General features: G+C 32.2%; 1 protein-coding gene, 1 non-coding gene and 1 pseudogene across 2 annotated transcripts; all 3 read right to left on the reverse strand.

The window, feature by feature from the left end:
* Positions 1-619: 619 nt before the first annotated feature.
* On the reverse strand, positions 620-7,669 carry LOC126714524 (V-type proton ATPase subunit C-like; annotated as a pseudogene).
* Positions 7,670-10,342: 2,673 nt separating this feature from the next.
* TRNAK-CUU (transfer RNA lysine (anticodon CUU)) lies at positions 10,343-10,415 on the reverse strand. The gene has a single exon. It is a non-coding gene; the product is annotated as a tRNA-Lys (tRNA).
* Positions 10,416-11,878: 1,463 nt separating this feature from the next.
* LOC126707010 (B3 domain-containing transcription factor FUS3-like) lies at positions 11,879-15,480 on the reverse strand. The gene is made up of 6 exons (XM_050406600.1): positions 15,151-15,480; positions 13,976-14,065; positions 13,653-13,753; positions 12,425-12,471; positions 12,265-12,341; positions 11,879-12,166 (listed from the first exon to the last, which is right to left on the reverse strand). Exons 1-6 carry the CDS (start codon positions 15,478-15,480, stop codon positions 11,879-11,881), a joined length of 933 nt encoding a protein of 310 aa, XP_050262557.1.
* Positions 15,481-19,183: the final 3,703 nt, after the last annotated feature.

The raw sequence follows: 19,183 nt of genomic DNA on the forward strand, positions 1-19,183 counted from the left end.
GAAAGAAAATAATGGTCAGTTTTTTTTTTTTTTTTTTCTCGAAGTCTAAGAGGAGGGCTGAGTTGAGGGTTATGTTTTGTTTGGGGGTTGCTGGTACCAGTGGACAGTGGCGTGCACACAGAAGACCAAAAGAGAATAAAAAGAATAACAAAAGAAAGGGTTACAATTTTGAGATTGAGAATGGGTGATAAAGTGTTATTTTGTTTAGTGCCTTTGGGTATTTAAATATAAGTGGGTCATGTTTTGTTTTATTCGAGGATAAAAGAGGCCTATAATTGAAACTAGAGCATGCTGGGAGTGAATTGAACAGAAATGGGGGGCCGAATGTACATCATTTTTGTGTTGGGGGGGGGGGGGGGATTTCAATATACAGGGGTGGACTTTTTTTTTTTTGTGTGTAGCCCCCCCCCCCCCCCCCCCCAAAGGAGCGACGTGGCTCCGCCCCTGATCCAGACCTATCTCACTAGTCTTCACCAAACCTTGCCAAGCTCCAGCACGCATTGTCACGGTCCAAAACAACTAAACGGTCAAGAGATTTGACGGTAATCACCCATATAGAGTAGTTCTATGAGCAAAACATTTCAAAGGCAAGTGAATGTTGTACATTGCACAGGAGAAAAAAAAAAAAATACAGTATTACATTAAATAAATGCATTGCATTTTCAAATCATTAATACAATATGATTATATAATACACCAAGAGCATTATTGTCGAGCTTTGTAAATGCCAATTCTGAAATCTGATAATGTAAGTCTCTTAATTCAAATTTCTGAACAGGCCTTCATCACAGCTTTCATCCCCATCCCATCAGACTCACTGGAACTTCCAAAACTGAACTATAATTGAACAATTAAAGAATTCTGTAACTAAATTTAATATACTCTACAGTATCACTGAACACTTGCATTGTTATTGCTGCCTAGAGGAATGCTTGGACTAGGACTTTGAAACAGACGAGAAACTCAGATTCAGCACTAATCATATGAGATTTATTGTGAAGGAGACATATGGATGGGCATCAGCATCACCTGCCAGACCAGCCACCCCTCCTCCGGCTTCATCTTCAGTTTTCCAGTATGTGCTGCACGCAAGCATTAAAGGAAAAATCTCAGGAAATATTAATCAGATTAAACAACTACCACTAAGATATACAAATGAACAAAATTAACCGACTTCCAGATATACAACATTGCATTCAGTCTCATCCTATGTATTATTACACAGGTGCATTTGGTGAGATCCCAGGTTCAGGGGGCACAAAAACCATACACATCATAATTGAGTTGCCAGATGTGCTCCCCATTTTTTGAACTTAAAAAGCATAAAGGACTGAAGTGTTGGAAGTTCATATAGAAGATTGGAGAATATGATAAGTGCTTGCAAAGAGAGTTTAGAGTTTAGCTTTATCAACAAAAAGTTCCTGAAGTACTAAATTTTAAAAATCTTCACAGCCTTCATATTTTCCTTGACCATACAGAGTAATGAACCCTCCTAGGTACACTGAAACAGGTGACCATCTCATATAAAATGGTCTCATTAGTTAACTAAACAATGGATCTTGAGTTCATCTGCATCTACATTGAGGACAAATGGCCCAGGCTAAGAAGACTACGTCATCATTAGTTGATTGTTGAGATTACTCATTCTATGCCATAAAAGACACACAAAGGCTTATGGACTTGCCTGTTTACACTGTCACACAACCCTTCAAGGATTGAGCGTACTTTCTTCTCACTTTTTACTGATGGAGCTAAAACACATGCCTGAAATCATTTCAACAACCCATGCTCAGTCAAAATGCAAATGCTTGATTGGAAAACCATAAACAAACATAAGATTCAATATACCAAGAAAGATGGCGGCAGACCATATCTCAGAATGCTCTCTGCAAAAACACGTACAGGACAAAACTGCATCCGGGAACTGAAAACCTACAGGAAGGAAATCTATTCAGTATAAAAGAAATTTAAGAAATATTGCAAAGGGCAAGACAACACCTATGAGAACAAGTACAGCAACAATGTATACAATGAAAATGATAGTAATTATAATTGAACTAACAGCAAAACTAAAAAATTGTAATTCAAAAGTGCAATTTGGAATATTGTGAGTAAAAATGAGGAGCAAGAAGCAGGTAGACTACAGTAATGGATACATAATTTAGAACATATTAAAGATTTGAAAAAAAGAAAAAAGAAAAATACCTCCCCATAACTGTTATAACACCACTGCAAAAGAGAACTTCTCAAACTTCCCGGATCTTGCATTAATTTTTCCAACTCCTGCTTCCGACTCTCTTGTGCTTCTGGACTATATTCAAAATCATGAATCTGAATCACATATTAAAATAACAAAACCACTAATTAGATATCTTCCACCTTGTCAATCGCTGAAATTAGTACAACAATTTCTATATGCTGATATGCATTTCTGCTTTGCAGATAGTTCACATGAACATGCCAGGATATATTTTAAATGGCATGAGGGAGATTCACCACTGTAACATCCCTGGATCTAATTAATACTTCAGGAAGCATATGCAACTTGAACAATATACTCACTTGAAAGCCTCTCTCGCATGCAGCTGTTCTAAAATTGTCTGCAACACGACCAAAGAGTGTCACAGTTTAAAGAGCATATTCATTTTCCTCATACAACTTCTTGGATGACCTGGGGACCTGAAAGAACATAGCTAGATTAATCAAACTTTGAGTAAGATTACAATAAACAAAAAATATAACAACATGAGTACATCTATTCCACATATTTAAAATGTGTGATGGATAAGTTGATCAATTAAAGTGCAGTAGTGCACCCATATCACATTGTCAGAAAGGAAGTATACTAAAAATCACCACCCACCACAATATCATCAAGGACAAAACAACAGGAAATAGAATATATAACCAGAAATAAAAATCAATACCACATAGCTAGTTAAAGTCTCATAGCTGGCCAACCAGTCTTTCTGTGAATACTTGGGAACAATTGCAAGTAGAGTCACTAGATGTTCTGAGGTAATTATATCCTCTGGTTTCACTAGATTTGAGAGATCCCGCACAGCTAAATTAAAATATGCAGAAAGGTAGGTCAGCTAAGAAACTAGAATATTTTGAGCATATGCTGCAATTAGACTTAAAAAAAAAATTAGGATTATGAAGAAGGAAAAGAAAAACTAATACCTTCCACTTTGCTTTCGGTTTATAGCATTAAGCTGACTGCGCATGTTGTTGTATTCAGCAACACGAACCTAATATTAAAGACAAAGCTTTAAGACCCAAAAATATTTAATTCAATATGAACAAGTTGGGTAAAAATTCTTTTGCTTCATTATGAGGTTACTTCTTTGTGCAATAAACATAAGTGTCTAAACAATCTAAGTGTGTGTGTTTTTTGGGGGGTGGGGGGGGGGGGGTGTGTGTGTTGTTGAAGCTTTTTAGTGATAAATGTGGGGGAGAAAACCATAGTTCATAAGGTGGCAGCCAGTCATGTTAAAAGCAAAATACATACACGCATAGAAAACCACGAGGACAGCCAAGTAAAACACTGTTCTCATAATAATCAAATTAAAAAAACATAAATACTCATCCAGCAATTTACTCCACTCTACTTATCACAAGGTTTCAGGGAAACAACATTTCTATGCTCCTTGTTTGTTACCTCCAAGTCATGACCGAGTCTGTGCAACAGTAATCAGTTGCCGAGTTAATTGCATAACTGTCATAGCCTGAGGAACACAGGTGATAAAAACACCTTGTCGTGCACCTGATCTCTAGTGATTAGTAATCATCAGTTAGTGCATGATTAATTGTGTAATGATAGGCTGTGATAGGATGTCCATGTATTACAGTAGAGGATGTTAAGAGTAGTTACTAGTTGGTTGGGAGTCTCTAAGCCATTCTTGGCTGAGGCAATGTATTAAGAATTGTATTAGCCTTCCTATAAATACTTAGACACTCTTTTAACAGTGGATATATGAAAAAAATGTAAAGTCCATGCATTAAACAGTTTTTTTTTTTTTTTTTCAACGCTGGTGGAAATAATATCCTTCAAAGTTGGTAGTTGGTACCAAAATGTGGTCAAGTTTTGAACTCTTGAGATTTTTGGAAGTTTGGAACTGACCAGTCCCATTGGAGTAGATGGTATCTTGTGCACTCATTTTATGAAAGACACTTCTCATAAATTCATGAATTTCACGAGCGTGTTCCATAAAATAGGCATATAAAATAATTTTTTTTTTTCATTTGAAAGTTTTCAAGAAATCAAGACTTTATTTTTATTTTTTTAGAAATGTGTTGAAAATATGAGATATCTAGACTAGGACAGGTTATTACTTACTAGTAGTGCTTTTTAGTAATTGTGCATTAATTACCTCTTTTTTTTTTTGGAATAAAATATGCAACACTTAGACACCACCACCACCATTTCATTTGAGAAGATTTTATACACGCTTAAGTTTCATAACCATGTCTGCATGATCCTACACACTAAAGCCAATAAGCTCTAACTCAAATGAAATTTCCCCAATAAGAACAGAGTGGAAGCTGAATTGTGCTTCAAGACCCACGATGAGTGAGTACCTTATCACCCCCCTCCCCCAAAAAAAAAAAAAAAAAAAAAAAACACTTAGAAGAATTCAGGTAAAGGTCTTTTTTTTTTTTTTTTAATCTCAATGTACGCTACAGGATTCCATCATACCGATTATTCTCTAATATATCCTTGGTTTTACAATTGTAAATCCCTGTGCGTCATTCATAGACATCTATCCTTCCTATTTTTGGCACCTTATTATTCATTCTTCTCCTCCTCCTTTATCACGAACAAGTTGTGATTCATCCAGCTAAGGAGACCCCACACTAAAGATATCCACAAGCCACAAATCATATATCATAAGCTAAACAGAAAACAAAATACATACAATAGTCCAGTGCAGTGAACTCATGATTTATTATAAACACCTAACCATATCACAAAGCTCATTGTAAAGCAACTTATATGTCCATGAAATTCTCTCTCCACTGATCTCAAATAATCTTAACCATACATTGTTGTCAATGTCTGGTTTACTAACAAGCAATTGTTCCTTGTATCTGCCTTCAAATAACAAATAACCAACAAATAAAATCAAGAGGACATTAACATGTATTACCTTAAGATCATCCTCAATCTTTGATATTTGACTTTGAATGCCATCTACAATCTCTCTCAAGGGCAACATAGTTGGGTACTTGGCTTCATCCCAAACAAACCTTTTCCATTACAAAGATGAAAAGAAAATTTTCTGTTAATAACACCTTGATCACTCACAATAATGATTAAGGGGGAAAAAAACCAAAATCCTAAGTCCAAAAAACCTTAATTGATTTATAGAATTGCCATTTACCTAGTGAGATATGAGTCAACTGGAACTCCATCAATGGAGAGAGCATTGCTCTCCACGCTTGATACCCTCTCCAATTCCTCAATCTGACGCCTGATCTTGTGCGACACTCCTTCCACAAAGCTGTTTTGACTACACATTTCCACAATAAAACTCCAAAATTTAAAATTTTTGTTAAAAATATTCACTGAAATAACATATCAATGTCAACATTGCAATCGAATTGCAACAAAACTACAGTGATGAAATTACAGGTTCCATGAATCATAAAATTCCATCAAATATTGATAAAAACAGAAAATATACAAATTTAAATTAACAGGAATAACTCTGTGAATCAAGAAGTTTCCAAATTGGATTCAGATGAATGCTAAATTTTGCGATTGAATTGCCAATTTGCCATAGAACTAAGTTGAGAAATTGCGGATTCTATAATTCAAAATAACATGTAAAATATTGATAAATTTATAAAATTTGTATTTTTTTTTAAAGGAAAACAATCCATGAATAAATAAAAAGTCTTTGAAATTGGATTCAGATGTTGGCGGAATTACCTTCAGGAGATCATCGCTGAGAGACAGGATTGAGTCTAGGGTTCCAACACGAAGATTAGGAGTATTGAACTGCAAAAATTAAATTAAATTAATTTTTTTTTTTTAAAAAAAAGAGAAATTCTATTGAGATGAAATATGCTTATGGGGCCATTTATGATGCTGCCTGTGGTTTTAATGCAAAGTTGGAAAGCGTCCTAAAAATATAAGTCTTGGTTCTGGAAACCAGCAAGATCAGAGGATTTGGTGTTTGGTGGAGCTGAAAGAAGCTAATAGAGCCCTCTGGTCTGCTTCAAATTCAGGAAACTTTAATTGTGCAGCACACAAAGCAAGAAGAGGTGCAATCTCAAAGCATTCTTTTATTGGTTGGCTGGCACTAAAGAGCATATTTTCTTTGAATGCTGAATAAGTAAGAGAGTTAGTAATGAGATCATGAGTCTATGTCTGATTTCAAACCCTCCTTCTAATTGGGAAGATCTTGTAAGCTGTGGTACTATGAATCTTAAATGAATAAATTTGAGAGCTACTCTGTGTAAACTAGCTTGATGGGTTTCTTTCTGTCATCTTTGGCTGCAAAGAAATGCTAAGAAGAACTGAAAAATGAAGACCCAAATAGTTAATAGCATAAACATGGATGTGAAAGCCCTAACATTGGTGGTGACTGGTGAGTGTTGGTCAATTCTTACCACGGTTCTTTGATTTCTTGCAGTGGCTGCTCCAAGAATCTGTTAAGAGTGTTGTTTAAGAAGTTATACCATCTAGAAAAATTTATATATGGACGACAATAATAATAATAATAATAATAATAAACACGTAAATATATAAGGTTTCCAATTTCCTTCCATGAGTTTTCATATTTTGAATTCATATTTTGAAATCAGAACATGATAGTTTCATTATCAATTTTATAAGTTATATTTCTTTCTATGTACACAATTAAGTAATTATTTATTTATTGAACTTAGAATAAATTATAAAGTAAAATTTAATTTTATTAGCATAAAAAAAACTGTGGGTGTTTCCAAATTTTGTTTGAAGGGTAGGCAAATAAAATTTTTAAATTATTATATATAAAAAGAATATTTCAGGTCGGGTGATCCTGAGAGCACCGTGCTGCCGCCCCTGATTTCTTGCAATTGGGGAATGGGAATATCCTTGTTTGTATGATTATACAATCCACGAAACTATAGTGAGTGAGCTAGTTCATTAACCATGTCTGTTAGTATTAGGAGAAGCAGTTTTCATTCAAAAGTTTATAATTCGTTGTATCATGATCAGGTTGATATGGTGTAATCATGATCAGGTTGTAACTACTTTTTGGTTTTCAATAACAAGAATATCTGCTGATTTATCAAAAAGAGAGAGTGAGATAGTGCGTGTTTAGTAGATTTAATTGAAGCAAAGAAAAACAGATCTTGCAAGGAAATGAGAGAGAGAGAGAGAGAGAGAGTACTCTATAGAGAGGAGTGTCGAAAGAATGCTTAGAGATTTGGTCTTGTAATCGGTTCCACAGAGAAGACGCGGAGTTCTGAACCGGAAGAGAGACCACCCAGTATCTCGTTGCCATTCAACCTTCACTTTCCAAAAAGCTCTGGAGTCTGAATATAACAAAAACAGAGAGAGAGAGAGAGAGAGAGAGAGAGATTTAGGTAGGCTTTACTAAATGGTGTGAGAGACGAAGCTTCACAAAATTAGAGAAAGTTTGGGTATGGTAATGCAGATCATATCTTGCAATGCCAATGAGCTCACGCAGAGTCATTAAGGTTTGCATTGTTTTATCCCTCAAAAATAAAGGGCTGCATTGCTGCTTTTTATTTTTTATTTTTATTTTTATTTTATTTTATTTTTATTTTTTATTTTTTATGAATACAATTTTTATCCACAATGTAAAATATTGGCCAAAATACATTCTTGATTTCTAAAATTTACATTTAGAGCACTTTTTAGTCTTTCATATTTCTAATGAGCAATTTTTGTCACTAAAATTTTAAAAAATACAAGTTTTATTGGTTTTTCCTTTTTCTTGGTCTAGTTCTGTTTGTTTTCTTTGTGAACATCAGTACATTTTAAAAAATTACACAATAGTTCTACCCAACCCAAACCTGTTTGTGTCCCCTAATTTCACATTTCCTCAATTAATTAATAATATGTTTTGGGTTTTAAAGATTTGGATCAAGATCTGTGGTTTTGTTCCTAAACAAAGAGCGTAATAATTTTGAAACATCAAATCATTTAAACAAACTATATAACTTATCAAATAGTTCATACAACTAAAAGTACTTGTGAATGATTATTTCAGTTGCCATGTAATAGGTTTGAGGAGTCTTTTTTTTTTTTTACTAAATCGATTTGGAGGTAAACAAGGATGGACCAGATGGTGGCCTAAGGGGGCCTAGACCCCCCCCCTCCCCCAGCCCAAATTTTTTTTTTTTTTAACTTATTATATATTTTATTTTTGTAGCTGAGCCCCCTTCCAAAATTTTATTCCCTCCTCCTTCCTAGTATGCCTAGCTAGCCTAGTCCAACTAGTAACTATCCAACCCAAAAACTTAACAAAAACAATAAAAATATTCATAATGGTGATTGTATTTTACAAAGAAAAAAAAAACTATTTTACCACCAAAGAACCAAAAAACTATGTGTTATTGGAGAAGTTAAAACTAATTTTTTTGGAACTACAGTAGACTGATATAAATACTAGTTGATTGTAGCAAGTTGTTAAAAATAAAATACAATATTTTAATAATATTATCTCTCTTCCTTCAATTAAATAACTCAAATTCTCTCTCTTTCTTTATTATTTTAATTTGTTTATATTAGTTTAAATAAAGTGGTAGAAAAATAGAACATTTGATATTTTGTGTATTGTAAAGTGAGGTGGTAAAATAGATAAAGTAGCTTTTTAAGGTGCTAAAATCTAATTTTTTTAGCATCACGTGAATGCTTTAACTTCAAAAAAAAAAAAAAATTTGCTAGCCAACCTAGCATAAAAAAAAAATTGTTTTATTTTTGTTTTTTTCTTTGTTGGTAGATGATTGCATCTTAATGTATTAAGAGACAAGAATTTTGTGTATTTATAATTAGTTAATACTATATGGATGTTTATTTGGAATTTTTTTTTTCCTTATATTTCAGCCCCCTCTAACTTGAAATTTTGGGTCCATCCCTAGAAGTAAACTCTGTGCTTTTTATATTGGTGTGTTTGTGTGAAGTTTGTCAGTGGGATTAGAATTTGATGGGAAATTTTAAATCTGACAATTTACCTTTTGTCTTTCCTTATACTATTGTTGTTATTAATATTATTTTTTAAGTGGGTTTTAATTAGTTCAATTAATAAAATCTATTGTTGTCGCATAAGAAATATGGGGTTCAAATTAGGGGGGGGATTATTTCAATTTGATCACTATCAATGAAAAATAATAAAAAATCAATTAAACTTGGGAATTATTTTTTAGATAGATAAATAGTGAAGAATGTGAGATTTGAATCATAGATATGAGATGGAGTACTACAAAGATGTCATTATTATAGGACTATCGCTTAAACCATAGTCCTCAAACCCTAATTGAGACTTATTGGAATGGACACTAGAAAAAACCTGGTGTATAAAAACACCAAGTCATATTTTAGTGTATTTTTCTTCTTCAAAATGATATAATTTTCATTAAATTGTATTTATATGAAAGGATTTTTCAAGTCATTTTATAAGGCGTTTTTATGGTAAAATATCATGTGCAAGTTAACACAGAAAAATTATGTCTAAGAATAATGCTAGAGATACAAATTATTTTACAAAAATTTTACGAAGTGTTTATGTGGTGAGTGATTATTGATAAATGAAAATGTGATATTAATGGTGGGCCAAAATGAAAACTATTAAGAAGTTGATCACATCAACATTTTGTAAAAATGTTGTAAAATAATTTGTGACTGTAATTTTACTCTTATGTCTAAACAAGTTCTAATTATAAGTTACGTGAATATCTATTGTTGAAGGATGTTACGTCTATAACATTTTTACAACAAATCACAGGTGGTTAGTTGTTATTGGTTCAAATTTGAACCTAACACTAAGATTACTTTTTTGTCCCAACAATAACAACCAGTAACAACCTGCTACTTAGGATTTGTTGTAAAAATGTTGTAGATATATCATTTCTTTATATTGTTTTTAATCAATAGTGATCCATTAAAAAAGTATATTCAAATTTTCAAACCATTCAAAATTCAAGTGTTTTTTTTTTTTTTTTTTTTTTTAAATCACCACAAAAATTAAAGGAAGAATTATACAATTAACCATAACTTTACAAGGTTGCCAAATTTTGGTTTAATTTTGAAAATTCAATTGGACAATATAAATTCGTAATGAAACATCTGGAAAACTGCGAAAAAAAGAGAAACCACCAAAAACGCCCACCGTGGGGCTCGAACCCACGACCACAAGGTTAAGAGCCTTGCGCTCTACCAACTGAGCTAGACGGGCTATCTGTTGCGTACTCCTCTATAATACTTAATCTACGTATTTTGAATGTGTCTTTTTTCTTAAAACAGACGTTTCTTTAGAATGTTTTTCGTTTAAACTATTCTAATTTCCCCCCCTCTAGTTGTCTCTCAACCCCCTTTAACGACCGCATTAAGCTAATAGGATATATATATATATATATATATATGTGTGTGTGTATGTATTTACCCTTAAAATTTAAATATATTACATATTGTAGTGTAAGATGGGAATTCTAAATATTCATGGAAAATTGAAAGCGAGGTTGGCTCAATATAATTGGTGATAATTCTAAGTCTTTGTATTTAAATGTCAATTAAATAAATTTATTTAATATTAACAAAATCATGGTAAATTTGACGAATTAAAAAAATAATTTGATGAATTAATATTTTAATACTAACCAAACAAAAGTTAATTTCATTAGAGAATCAATTATTATAGTTTAATAATAAAAAATTAACAAAAAAAAATCAATCTTATTATTCTTTTAGAAATGAAGTTTACTTTATTTTAGATAAGTAAATGCATTTCGGTGTTAAGAAATAGATAGAGATTGTTAGGTGTGTGGAAATGGGAAAGAATAGGTTGGTAATGTCGACAATCTTTTGTGTTGAATATTGGTTTATAAAAATTAAAGCATCAAAACAATTTTCCACCGAAAAAGTTTATGATTTTCAATTGGGTTGAATTTTTATTGGTATAGTATTTTGGAGGTGAGAAAAATGGTACACAATCTTTATTTTATTTTATTTTTATGGAACTTATTATCAAACATCAAAAAATGTTAAAGGTATTACAAATTTTACTCCATAAAGCATATAAATTGATGTAGCAATGAATGTAATTGGTAGGCTTCAACTAAGTGATAAATAAATGCTCGAATTTTTATATAATTGGTGACATATCAATTTGTAAAGTTTATGTAGTAAAATTTGTAATATTCTTAACATCATTTTTTAATTTTGGGCTTTTTTATAATAATAATGTGGGCCCTTATTGTAAATGGTGAATTTAGAATTTAAGTGAGAGAGCCTAAAGAAAGAATTATCAAGTTGAAGTTCAAGTTCTTATGAGTCTACAAACAAGAACAAACCTAACTCAAATTGATCCTGACCCAATTGAATAATACAATTTGAGCCAAAATTAAAGGTTTTAACTTGGAATTGAACTGTCTTACTAATTCCAATATTTTTATTTTGTGGTAACAACTTACATTCATGATTGTCCTGCTGCAAAATGAAATTAGAAGTTCTATAAATATAATTTGTCCAAGAAAATGAAATGCAGGACATTTCAAAAGTTTTACACTTGCTACTCCTTATTGCAAATATATGCGCCTATCCCAAAAGTACATTGCTTCAGTACCAAAGTGAAGTAGCCCCATTGTTATAGGTTCTAGATTGTGCCCCCTTGTTTAATGTGACACCACCAGTATGATCAACTTAATAGAAGTCATCAAGAGAAAAGTTGTCTACAGATCCGAAGCCTTCCAAAGATCCGATTCTTGAATAGCTGGTCATTGAACCACCCAAAAAATCAAGCGGTGAGTCATTTGAGAAGGTTGTAGTGTCATAGATAAATGACATGCTTGTAGCATTGTCTGTGGGATAATTCTCAAACAAGGAACTTGGTCGGTAAGGCTCATAATCATAAAGAAAGAGGTCATTAGCATCATTCCTAGTTATGTCACTATATACATCTTGTTCAGAAGCCTTTCTTGCTTGAATGACCTGCAACAATATCCAAAAGGTAACAAAAAAACTTTTGGTAAAAAAATTTCAATCCAAAACTTATAACATATCTAAAGCTGTAAATTGGTTTAGCATACATAGTTGTGATTTTGATTGTCTTGATAAATCATAATAAAGTCTCCAAGTTGTAAGCCATGTGCATTGACAAATTCTCCTGAGAAAACAATATGCATAAGTGATGATCCAAGGTTTAAAACAACAAAGAAAGGAGATAAAATTAAGAGGCAAAAAGTATACCAGTATTTTCAAGTACATACATTCTGCTATTGTTATTTGGCCAATACCTGCTTTGAAAAAAACCAAGATAATGAACATTACATATCTAGAGAAGAAAATAAAATAAAATATTTTATTTTGGTTTCACATGCAACCCTATACTTCTCTACAAGCTTATAAAAAAAAATTCTATTATATCAACTTTTAATATAACAAAATTAATATAGTTGTATTAGACACAATATCACATCTACAAGTTAAAAGTCGTTGCAATAGTAACTTAAAATTGGTAAATTATTACATTAACAATAATTAATTGCAATAATTTATAATTTTCAGTTGTAACAGACTTTATTACCTTATTGCATTAGAAAAATTTATTGCAATAAATTAAAATGAAGAAAAAATTATTGCAATACCTTGATACCAATTAATTTTGCAATTTATTAAAATGAAAATTTCAAATAGATAACTTATTGCAATAATTTAATATCAATTATTTTACAATCTATTGCAATGCTAGACATAAAACTACAATGAATATGTCATTGCAATAATGGATATCAATTATATTATAATCTATCACAATGATAAACATGAAACTACAATGAATATATCATAACAATAGTAGATATCAATTATTTTTATAATCTATTGCAATGACAAATATAAAATAATTATTTATTACAACAAAAACATCATTACAATAACTTAAATTATTTTTGTAAATTATTTGCAATCTATTGTAATAAAATTTGTGAAGTGATAGCTTATTATTACAAGATATTTGAAGTAGTAAATTTTTTTTTTTGGCAAAAACATATATGATTGCATCAAATTTTTCATTAAAATATATGGAGTTTATTGCAATAAAATTATTTGATACATAAACCTATTACTTTATATTTTATTACAATACCTCATATCAACTATTGCAATAACTATTGCAATAACTCTGATATTATTGCAAAGATTTCTTTCTTCGTAACAAACTTTTTTTTTAATTTTTTTTTTTTTTTTAGTGTAGTGCATCCAGATGACTCTTAACACATTTAAATTGAAAAAGCTTCCCACAAGAAAAAGACTCATATCTAGGCTTGCTGTGTTTATAATTGCATAAAATTGAAAAGGCTAAGATACTTAAGGACATTATTATATACGATATATTCATATTAATACATGTATGCTTTATACAATATCAACAAGTTCCAATGCACTTGGTGGCCAAAGAGAGCCAGAGGAGTCGGACCTGTACTTGAAACTCCATACATGCAAGCCATCCAGGTCGTCCATGCTGATAAGAATCCCCTCCTTCGAGTCGAGGACAGGGAGGTGAGCCTCTGCTGCTTTCTGAAATTAAGTTGTCTCATGATAGCATTCATTAGGTTAGTTTTATGAACAAAATGTCAGCATATTTAGGTATACTTTAAGAAAGATTGCATTATGTGAACCTTCTTTATTGGTTAACAAAGAGTACCAGTTCAAAGTTCAAAGTCCATTCAGAGCACGATTTTATTAGCATCGCTATAGTGCTAAATTCCAAGTGTATATTAAAGAAGTAAAAACACAAACCTTTGGGAGTATCATTCTCCTAAGGGAGCTTACATCACTGTTCCTAAGCTCCTTTTGGAATAGGAATCTCAACCTCCTTGGATCAATTTCCTAAAGCATAACACCATTTGATATTTGAGTTATTAAATGAAATACTAAACAAAAGCCCTAATCCAACAAAATGTTTCAAGGCAAAATGATAATAAAATTGAAAAGTTTAATTGACCAGTTACAGGAAATTAATTAACCAAGTCTCTTTGACTAATGAGGAAAACACAACGACCTCAAGTCTGAAAGTAACACAGCTGTCAGTGTGTCATCTAACGTTGCAAATATCTTGCAACCCAAAATAATTATCCAGCTTTATATATACTAATTAGGGATAACTAATTCCTTATGAAAAAAATGTTTCATTTGATTGAATTATTTTGCATAAATATATCAGTTAAAAATAAAACCTTAATTAATTGGACTAGGATTAGAACTTGAAAACCAATCGGTTGTATGCAAAAATTAGAATTCATATAATATTTCTATATAAAAAAACTCTACAAATTTTCTCAAAATAGTTAGGGCCCATTTTATAATGTTATTCTAGTAATATTGTTTATATTTTTTGAAAATACATGTGGGTGAAAAAGTGTATAAAAATTCGTGTAATATTATTTAAAAATTGAAACATGTGTTTAAAGATATGTACCAAAGATACCCTTAATTAATTAAAAGAAGATTCAATTCACGAATTTCGAAATTTCAGTCAAACACCCGCTACCAATTTGGCCTTTTAATTAAAAATTTCTTATTAACCCCACTGATTGCATGATTGATCTGATTTTTCACGTCGTTAAGATAATATAACAATAAAATTAAGTAACACACTCATCCTAGCAAATTGTTGCCACCTGATAAATATATATATATATATATATATATATATATAATCAAAGCTCTCTGTTTAAAATCATAAATTCCAAAATCGATATAGAGTTATTATAAATTCAACAAATCTCACCTGGTCAGGTCAACACAAACATCTAGTACTGAGAGAGAAGCAAAGAAGTCAAAAACCCATTTTATATATAAGGAGCAACAAATATCAAATACAGAACAATGAGACTTACAACAAAACCCACATAAAAAAAATTGTGAAAAACAAAAAAGGGAAAGGAATTAAAAAAGAGAAATTTGAAGCTCACACGTGCAGGAAGAGTGGGAAGGCCAGGGAGTGGGGATGATGGCACGTGCGAGGCAGAGCTAGAAGGAACAAAGGACAGAAGTTTGATGGTGGAAGATGATGATCTCCTCTGCCTAGCCATCCTTTTCTTCCTGTGGAGTACACCGAAACCCGAAACAGCAGAAACAAGGTCATGACGGGTCGAACCGGTCGGTTCCGACCCAGATCCATGATTGGTGGTGGCCTTGGTCTTGTCCCCCTGCACAGTGACAAGCCCAAGCTCAGCCTCTCCACCTGCCACAAAACCAGAGGCCATCTCGGTTTTCTCATGAAGTTGGTCCATCATATTCATCATTAGCACTCTTTAGGGGTTTTTTTTTTTTTTTTTTTTTTTTGGGTGGGTTTGGGTTTCTGTGAGTAAAAACACACAGTGGGTTTCTTATGGACGCTCGGCAATCACGAAATGGGTAAGACTGAGGAGTGGTGGGTAAAGTAAAGATCTCTCTCTCAATATTGGGTGCACTAACTTTTTCTTATTTTTGCTATTTTTAGCAAGGGATTTTGGTGATTAACATTGCTGCCTCTGGTTTTTTGTGACATTTGTGCATTCTGCATTCACGTTTCCATTTACATCTTTTGTTCTCATTGTATATATAATACAGCGTTTTTATTTTCATTAATGGAGAGGGTGGTGTTGGGTTAATTAACTTAATTCAGATTTGGAAGCACCAAACTAGGGTTAAAATTTTTGCTGGCATGGGTGACACATGTGAAATCTGGATTCATGCTTGGTTTTAGATACTTTGTATCTTTTTGTGAAATGTGATTTTGATGATAAACTAAACCAGAGAGAATACCAACTAGGGTTAGGGTAATAGTGATTACAAGGCCTGAGGTGTGAGTGACAAATGTACAATATGCATTCATGGTTGAATTTTATATACCCTTTTGTTTGTTATTGTTTTATAAATATTTTGGTGAAAATGGGGGTTGATGATGATGGTAATAAACTAGACCAGAAAACCAGAAACTGTGGTTAGGGTTAAGGCGTTGGCTATGGTTAGCGTTGAAAAGTGTGGAGTGGAGTGAAGTGAGAAAGAGAGTAGTGGTTAGGGAATGACCAAGAGAGGAGTGACGAATGGACGGTGGAGGTGTTTCAATGTTGGGTTTAGATTGAAGGTCCAGGTGTTGCAAAAGTTCTGATACTTTCAACAGAAATCAATGGCGTCTTGGGCTCTCTTTCTCTTTCTTTAATTTCCTTTTTTTTTTTTCTTGCTTACCATTTCTGTTAAAGCTTTTGATTCTATAAGGGAAGCGTAGTTTTGAATTTGAGAACAAAAGAGAAATTGCAGAAACAGTTCTATTTGATGCTACAACAAGAGGTTTACGTAGAGGAAATTATGGGATATCTTGGGTGTGATGCTCAGTGCTCACAAGTCACAGGAGAAAGTTTTGGTATACGGTGGAGATTTGAAAATGTGGATGATTTTCTATGGGTAAGAAATAATACGAAAGTTCTAGCCTTCTAGGTCAGAAAGTTTGATCTGATTGATGGTTTCTCTGTCGTCTGATTTGCATAATTTTTATGTATGAATATGATGAAATGATGTGTATAGACTGTGATGCACAGATTTGAATATAACTTCACGGGTTTTAGGTTTTTAATTTTTCTCCTTTTTTGCCCATGTTGGTTCAACCTACCATTTTTATGGATTCCAAACCTCAGCTTGCACAGCCACGTGGGAAACATGCAAAGCTGCTTAGCAGATAATTATAATTAATAGAGTGATATTATACTAGTAAACATTTTACAACATTTTTTATAAATAGTTGGTTTGACTATTTTTTTACTGGTTCTCTATTGGACTTATCACTAGCATTACTTTTCATTTATTAAACAATAACTACTTACCATATCAATAATTTGTAAAAAAATTTGTAGCTAGTTATAGCATTTTACTCATAAATGCCGGGATGAATTACTCTCAATTAAAACCACGTGCAAATTGCTTTCACCGACATCAATTCAATTCCCTATGGCCAAATAGCAAAGCAAGCTAATAAATTCTTTCTTAAAAAAAAAAAAAAAAAAATAGAGAGAGAAAAGAAGAAAGTAGAAAGAATATTATATAAACAAAGGGTTCTGTTAATGAGTACCCTTATAGCAATTGTTAATAAACTATTTTAGGAAAATTTTGACACTACTTTTGGAAAATTTTGACACTACTTTTATGAGAAGAGTAATGTTAGAGATACAAATTTTTTTTACAAATTGCTGATGTGGTTATTGGTAAATAAAAAAGTGATGTTATAATGGTGGGTTTAGGTGAAAATCAGTAAGAAGTTGGTCACATCAATAGTTTAAAAAATATTATAAAATAATTTGTGACTATAACATTACTTTTATAAAAAAAAAAAAAAAAAAAAATTTAAAAACAGTCAAAAAAAATTAATTATTTTTTTATTTTCCTATTAAAATTTTCTAAAAATATATTCTAAATTAATATCCTTAGTATTTGTTAACCTTTCCCATAGACAAAGGTTTAAATTTCTTAGGATGTGATGCCTGTTAATTCTATGCTGAGAATGACTATTCATTGAAGACTTTTTAGGTATTTAATCATAATATAGTAAGAACAAAACTTAGGTATAGTAATTAGGTGTTGTTTTTTAGTTTCTCTTCTTAAGATTTTGCCATGTAGATTTTTTATCCTAAAATAGAAGTATATTTCTTAGTTAAATAGCCATATGGCTGAATCTTAAGAAGGAAACCTAATGAACAGCACCTAAAATACTGTATCTAAGTTTTGTCCATATTAAAGTGGGACTAGGATCCAAATTCATATTTAATTGTAATCTAATTTTACATAATGTGTCCAATTTAGATTTTTTTTTTTTTTTCCTGTCAAGTGATGTATTCAGAACACTTGGCACGAAAGCCAATGAATCCAATATCTAAAAGCACTTGCAGCAATGGAGCTAAATAGCTATATAGCTATTTTAGCTCCACCAAAACACAAAAAACCACCATCCAGCAGTGGAGCTAAAGCTATTTTTTTATTCCAGCCAGGATTAAAATAATACAAGTTTTTTTTTTTTATTTTTTATTCTCACATCGTGCCTCTCTCTCAGTCACTCTCATTTGAAGCTCATCTCTGATCAAAACTCTCTCAAGCTCACTCTCTCAACGTCACTCTCTCAAGCTCACTTTTTCACCGTCGTCGGCTTGACTTATCCTTAACGTCACCGCCATCGAAGCTAGACGTCACCGACCCACTAGTCGTCCCAAGCCGCCGATCAGCCTCAGACCCACGCTGCCATCTACCTCAGACCCACGCCGTCGGTGTGCTGTGGTGTGGTTGAATAGTCGACGTCAGTTGGGTTCATTGGCGTCGGTGTGCTATGGTGGTGGCTCGGGTGAGTTTCGTGGTGGTGGGTGTGGGTGTTGCTTGGTGGGTCTGGTCTTGGTTGATTTTTTTCTTTCTTTGTTGTGGACTGTGGTGGTGGTGGTTGTGGTTGCGGTTTGTGTGTGTGGCTGTGATGTTGTGTGTAGTGGATATATTATTTTATTGTAGTAGATATCTTATTTTATTGTGATGTTTATATTATTTTATTGTGTTGAAAGATAAAATAGATCCACTACTGCAGCATGTGTGTAGATAAAATAGATAACGTAACTTTTTGTGGTGCCAAATAGCTAAATTTTTAGTTCTACTGCTGTAGATGCTCTAAATGAACCACCAAATTATCTCATTCCAGTCATCCAAAAAAAAAAAAAAAAATGATCTCATTCCAAATGTATTATCAAAATAACTCTCACTATTTTTTGGTGGGGATATACGTACGTAGTAATCAATGAGTTTAGAAAAAATTCAAGACATTCAACCCAATAGTAATTGACACGCGCACGCGCACACATATATATGGATCCAAAACAACAAAAGCACTGTAATTTGACAAAACATGACTAATCCTTCTATCATGGAAGACATTTTTAACCTGAATTCAATAAAAAATTAAATTCCATCAGATATCAAAATAATAATAATAATAAT

Source organism: Quercus robur, chromosome 2 (genome assembly GCF_932294415.1).
Source record: "Quercus robur chromosome 2, dhQueRobu3.1, whole genome shotgun sequence".
Lineage (NCBI taxonomy): Eukaryota > Viridiplantae > Streptophyta > Magnoliopsida > Fagales > Fagaceae > Quercus > Quercus robur.

Coding starts and splice junctions, on each gene's coding strand:
- LOC126707010 (XM_050406600.1), bottom strand. CDS start 15,480: ATGAATATGATGGACCAACTTCATGAGAAAACCGAGATGGCCTCTGGT. Junction 14,066..15,150: donor TTCCCACTCTTCCTGCACGT/GTGAGCTTCAAA, acceptor GTTATGCTTTAG/GAAATTGATCCAAGGAGGTT. Junction 12,167..12,264: donor ACAATCAAAATCACAACTAT/GTATGCTAAACC, acceptor ATATTGTTGCAG/GTCATTCAAGCAAGAAAGGC.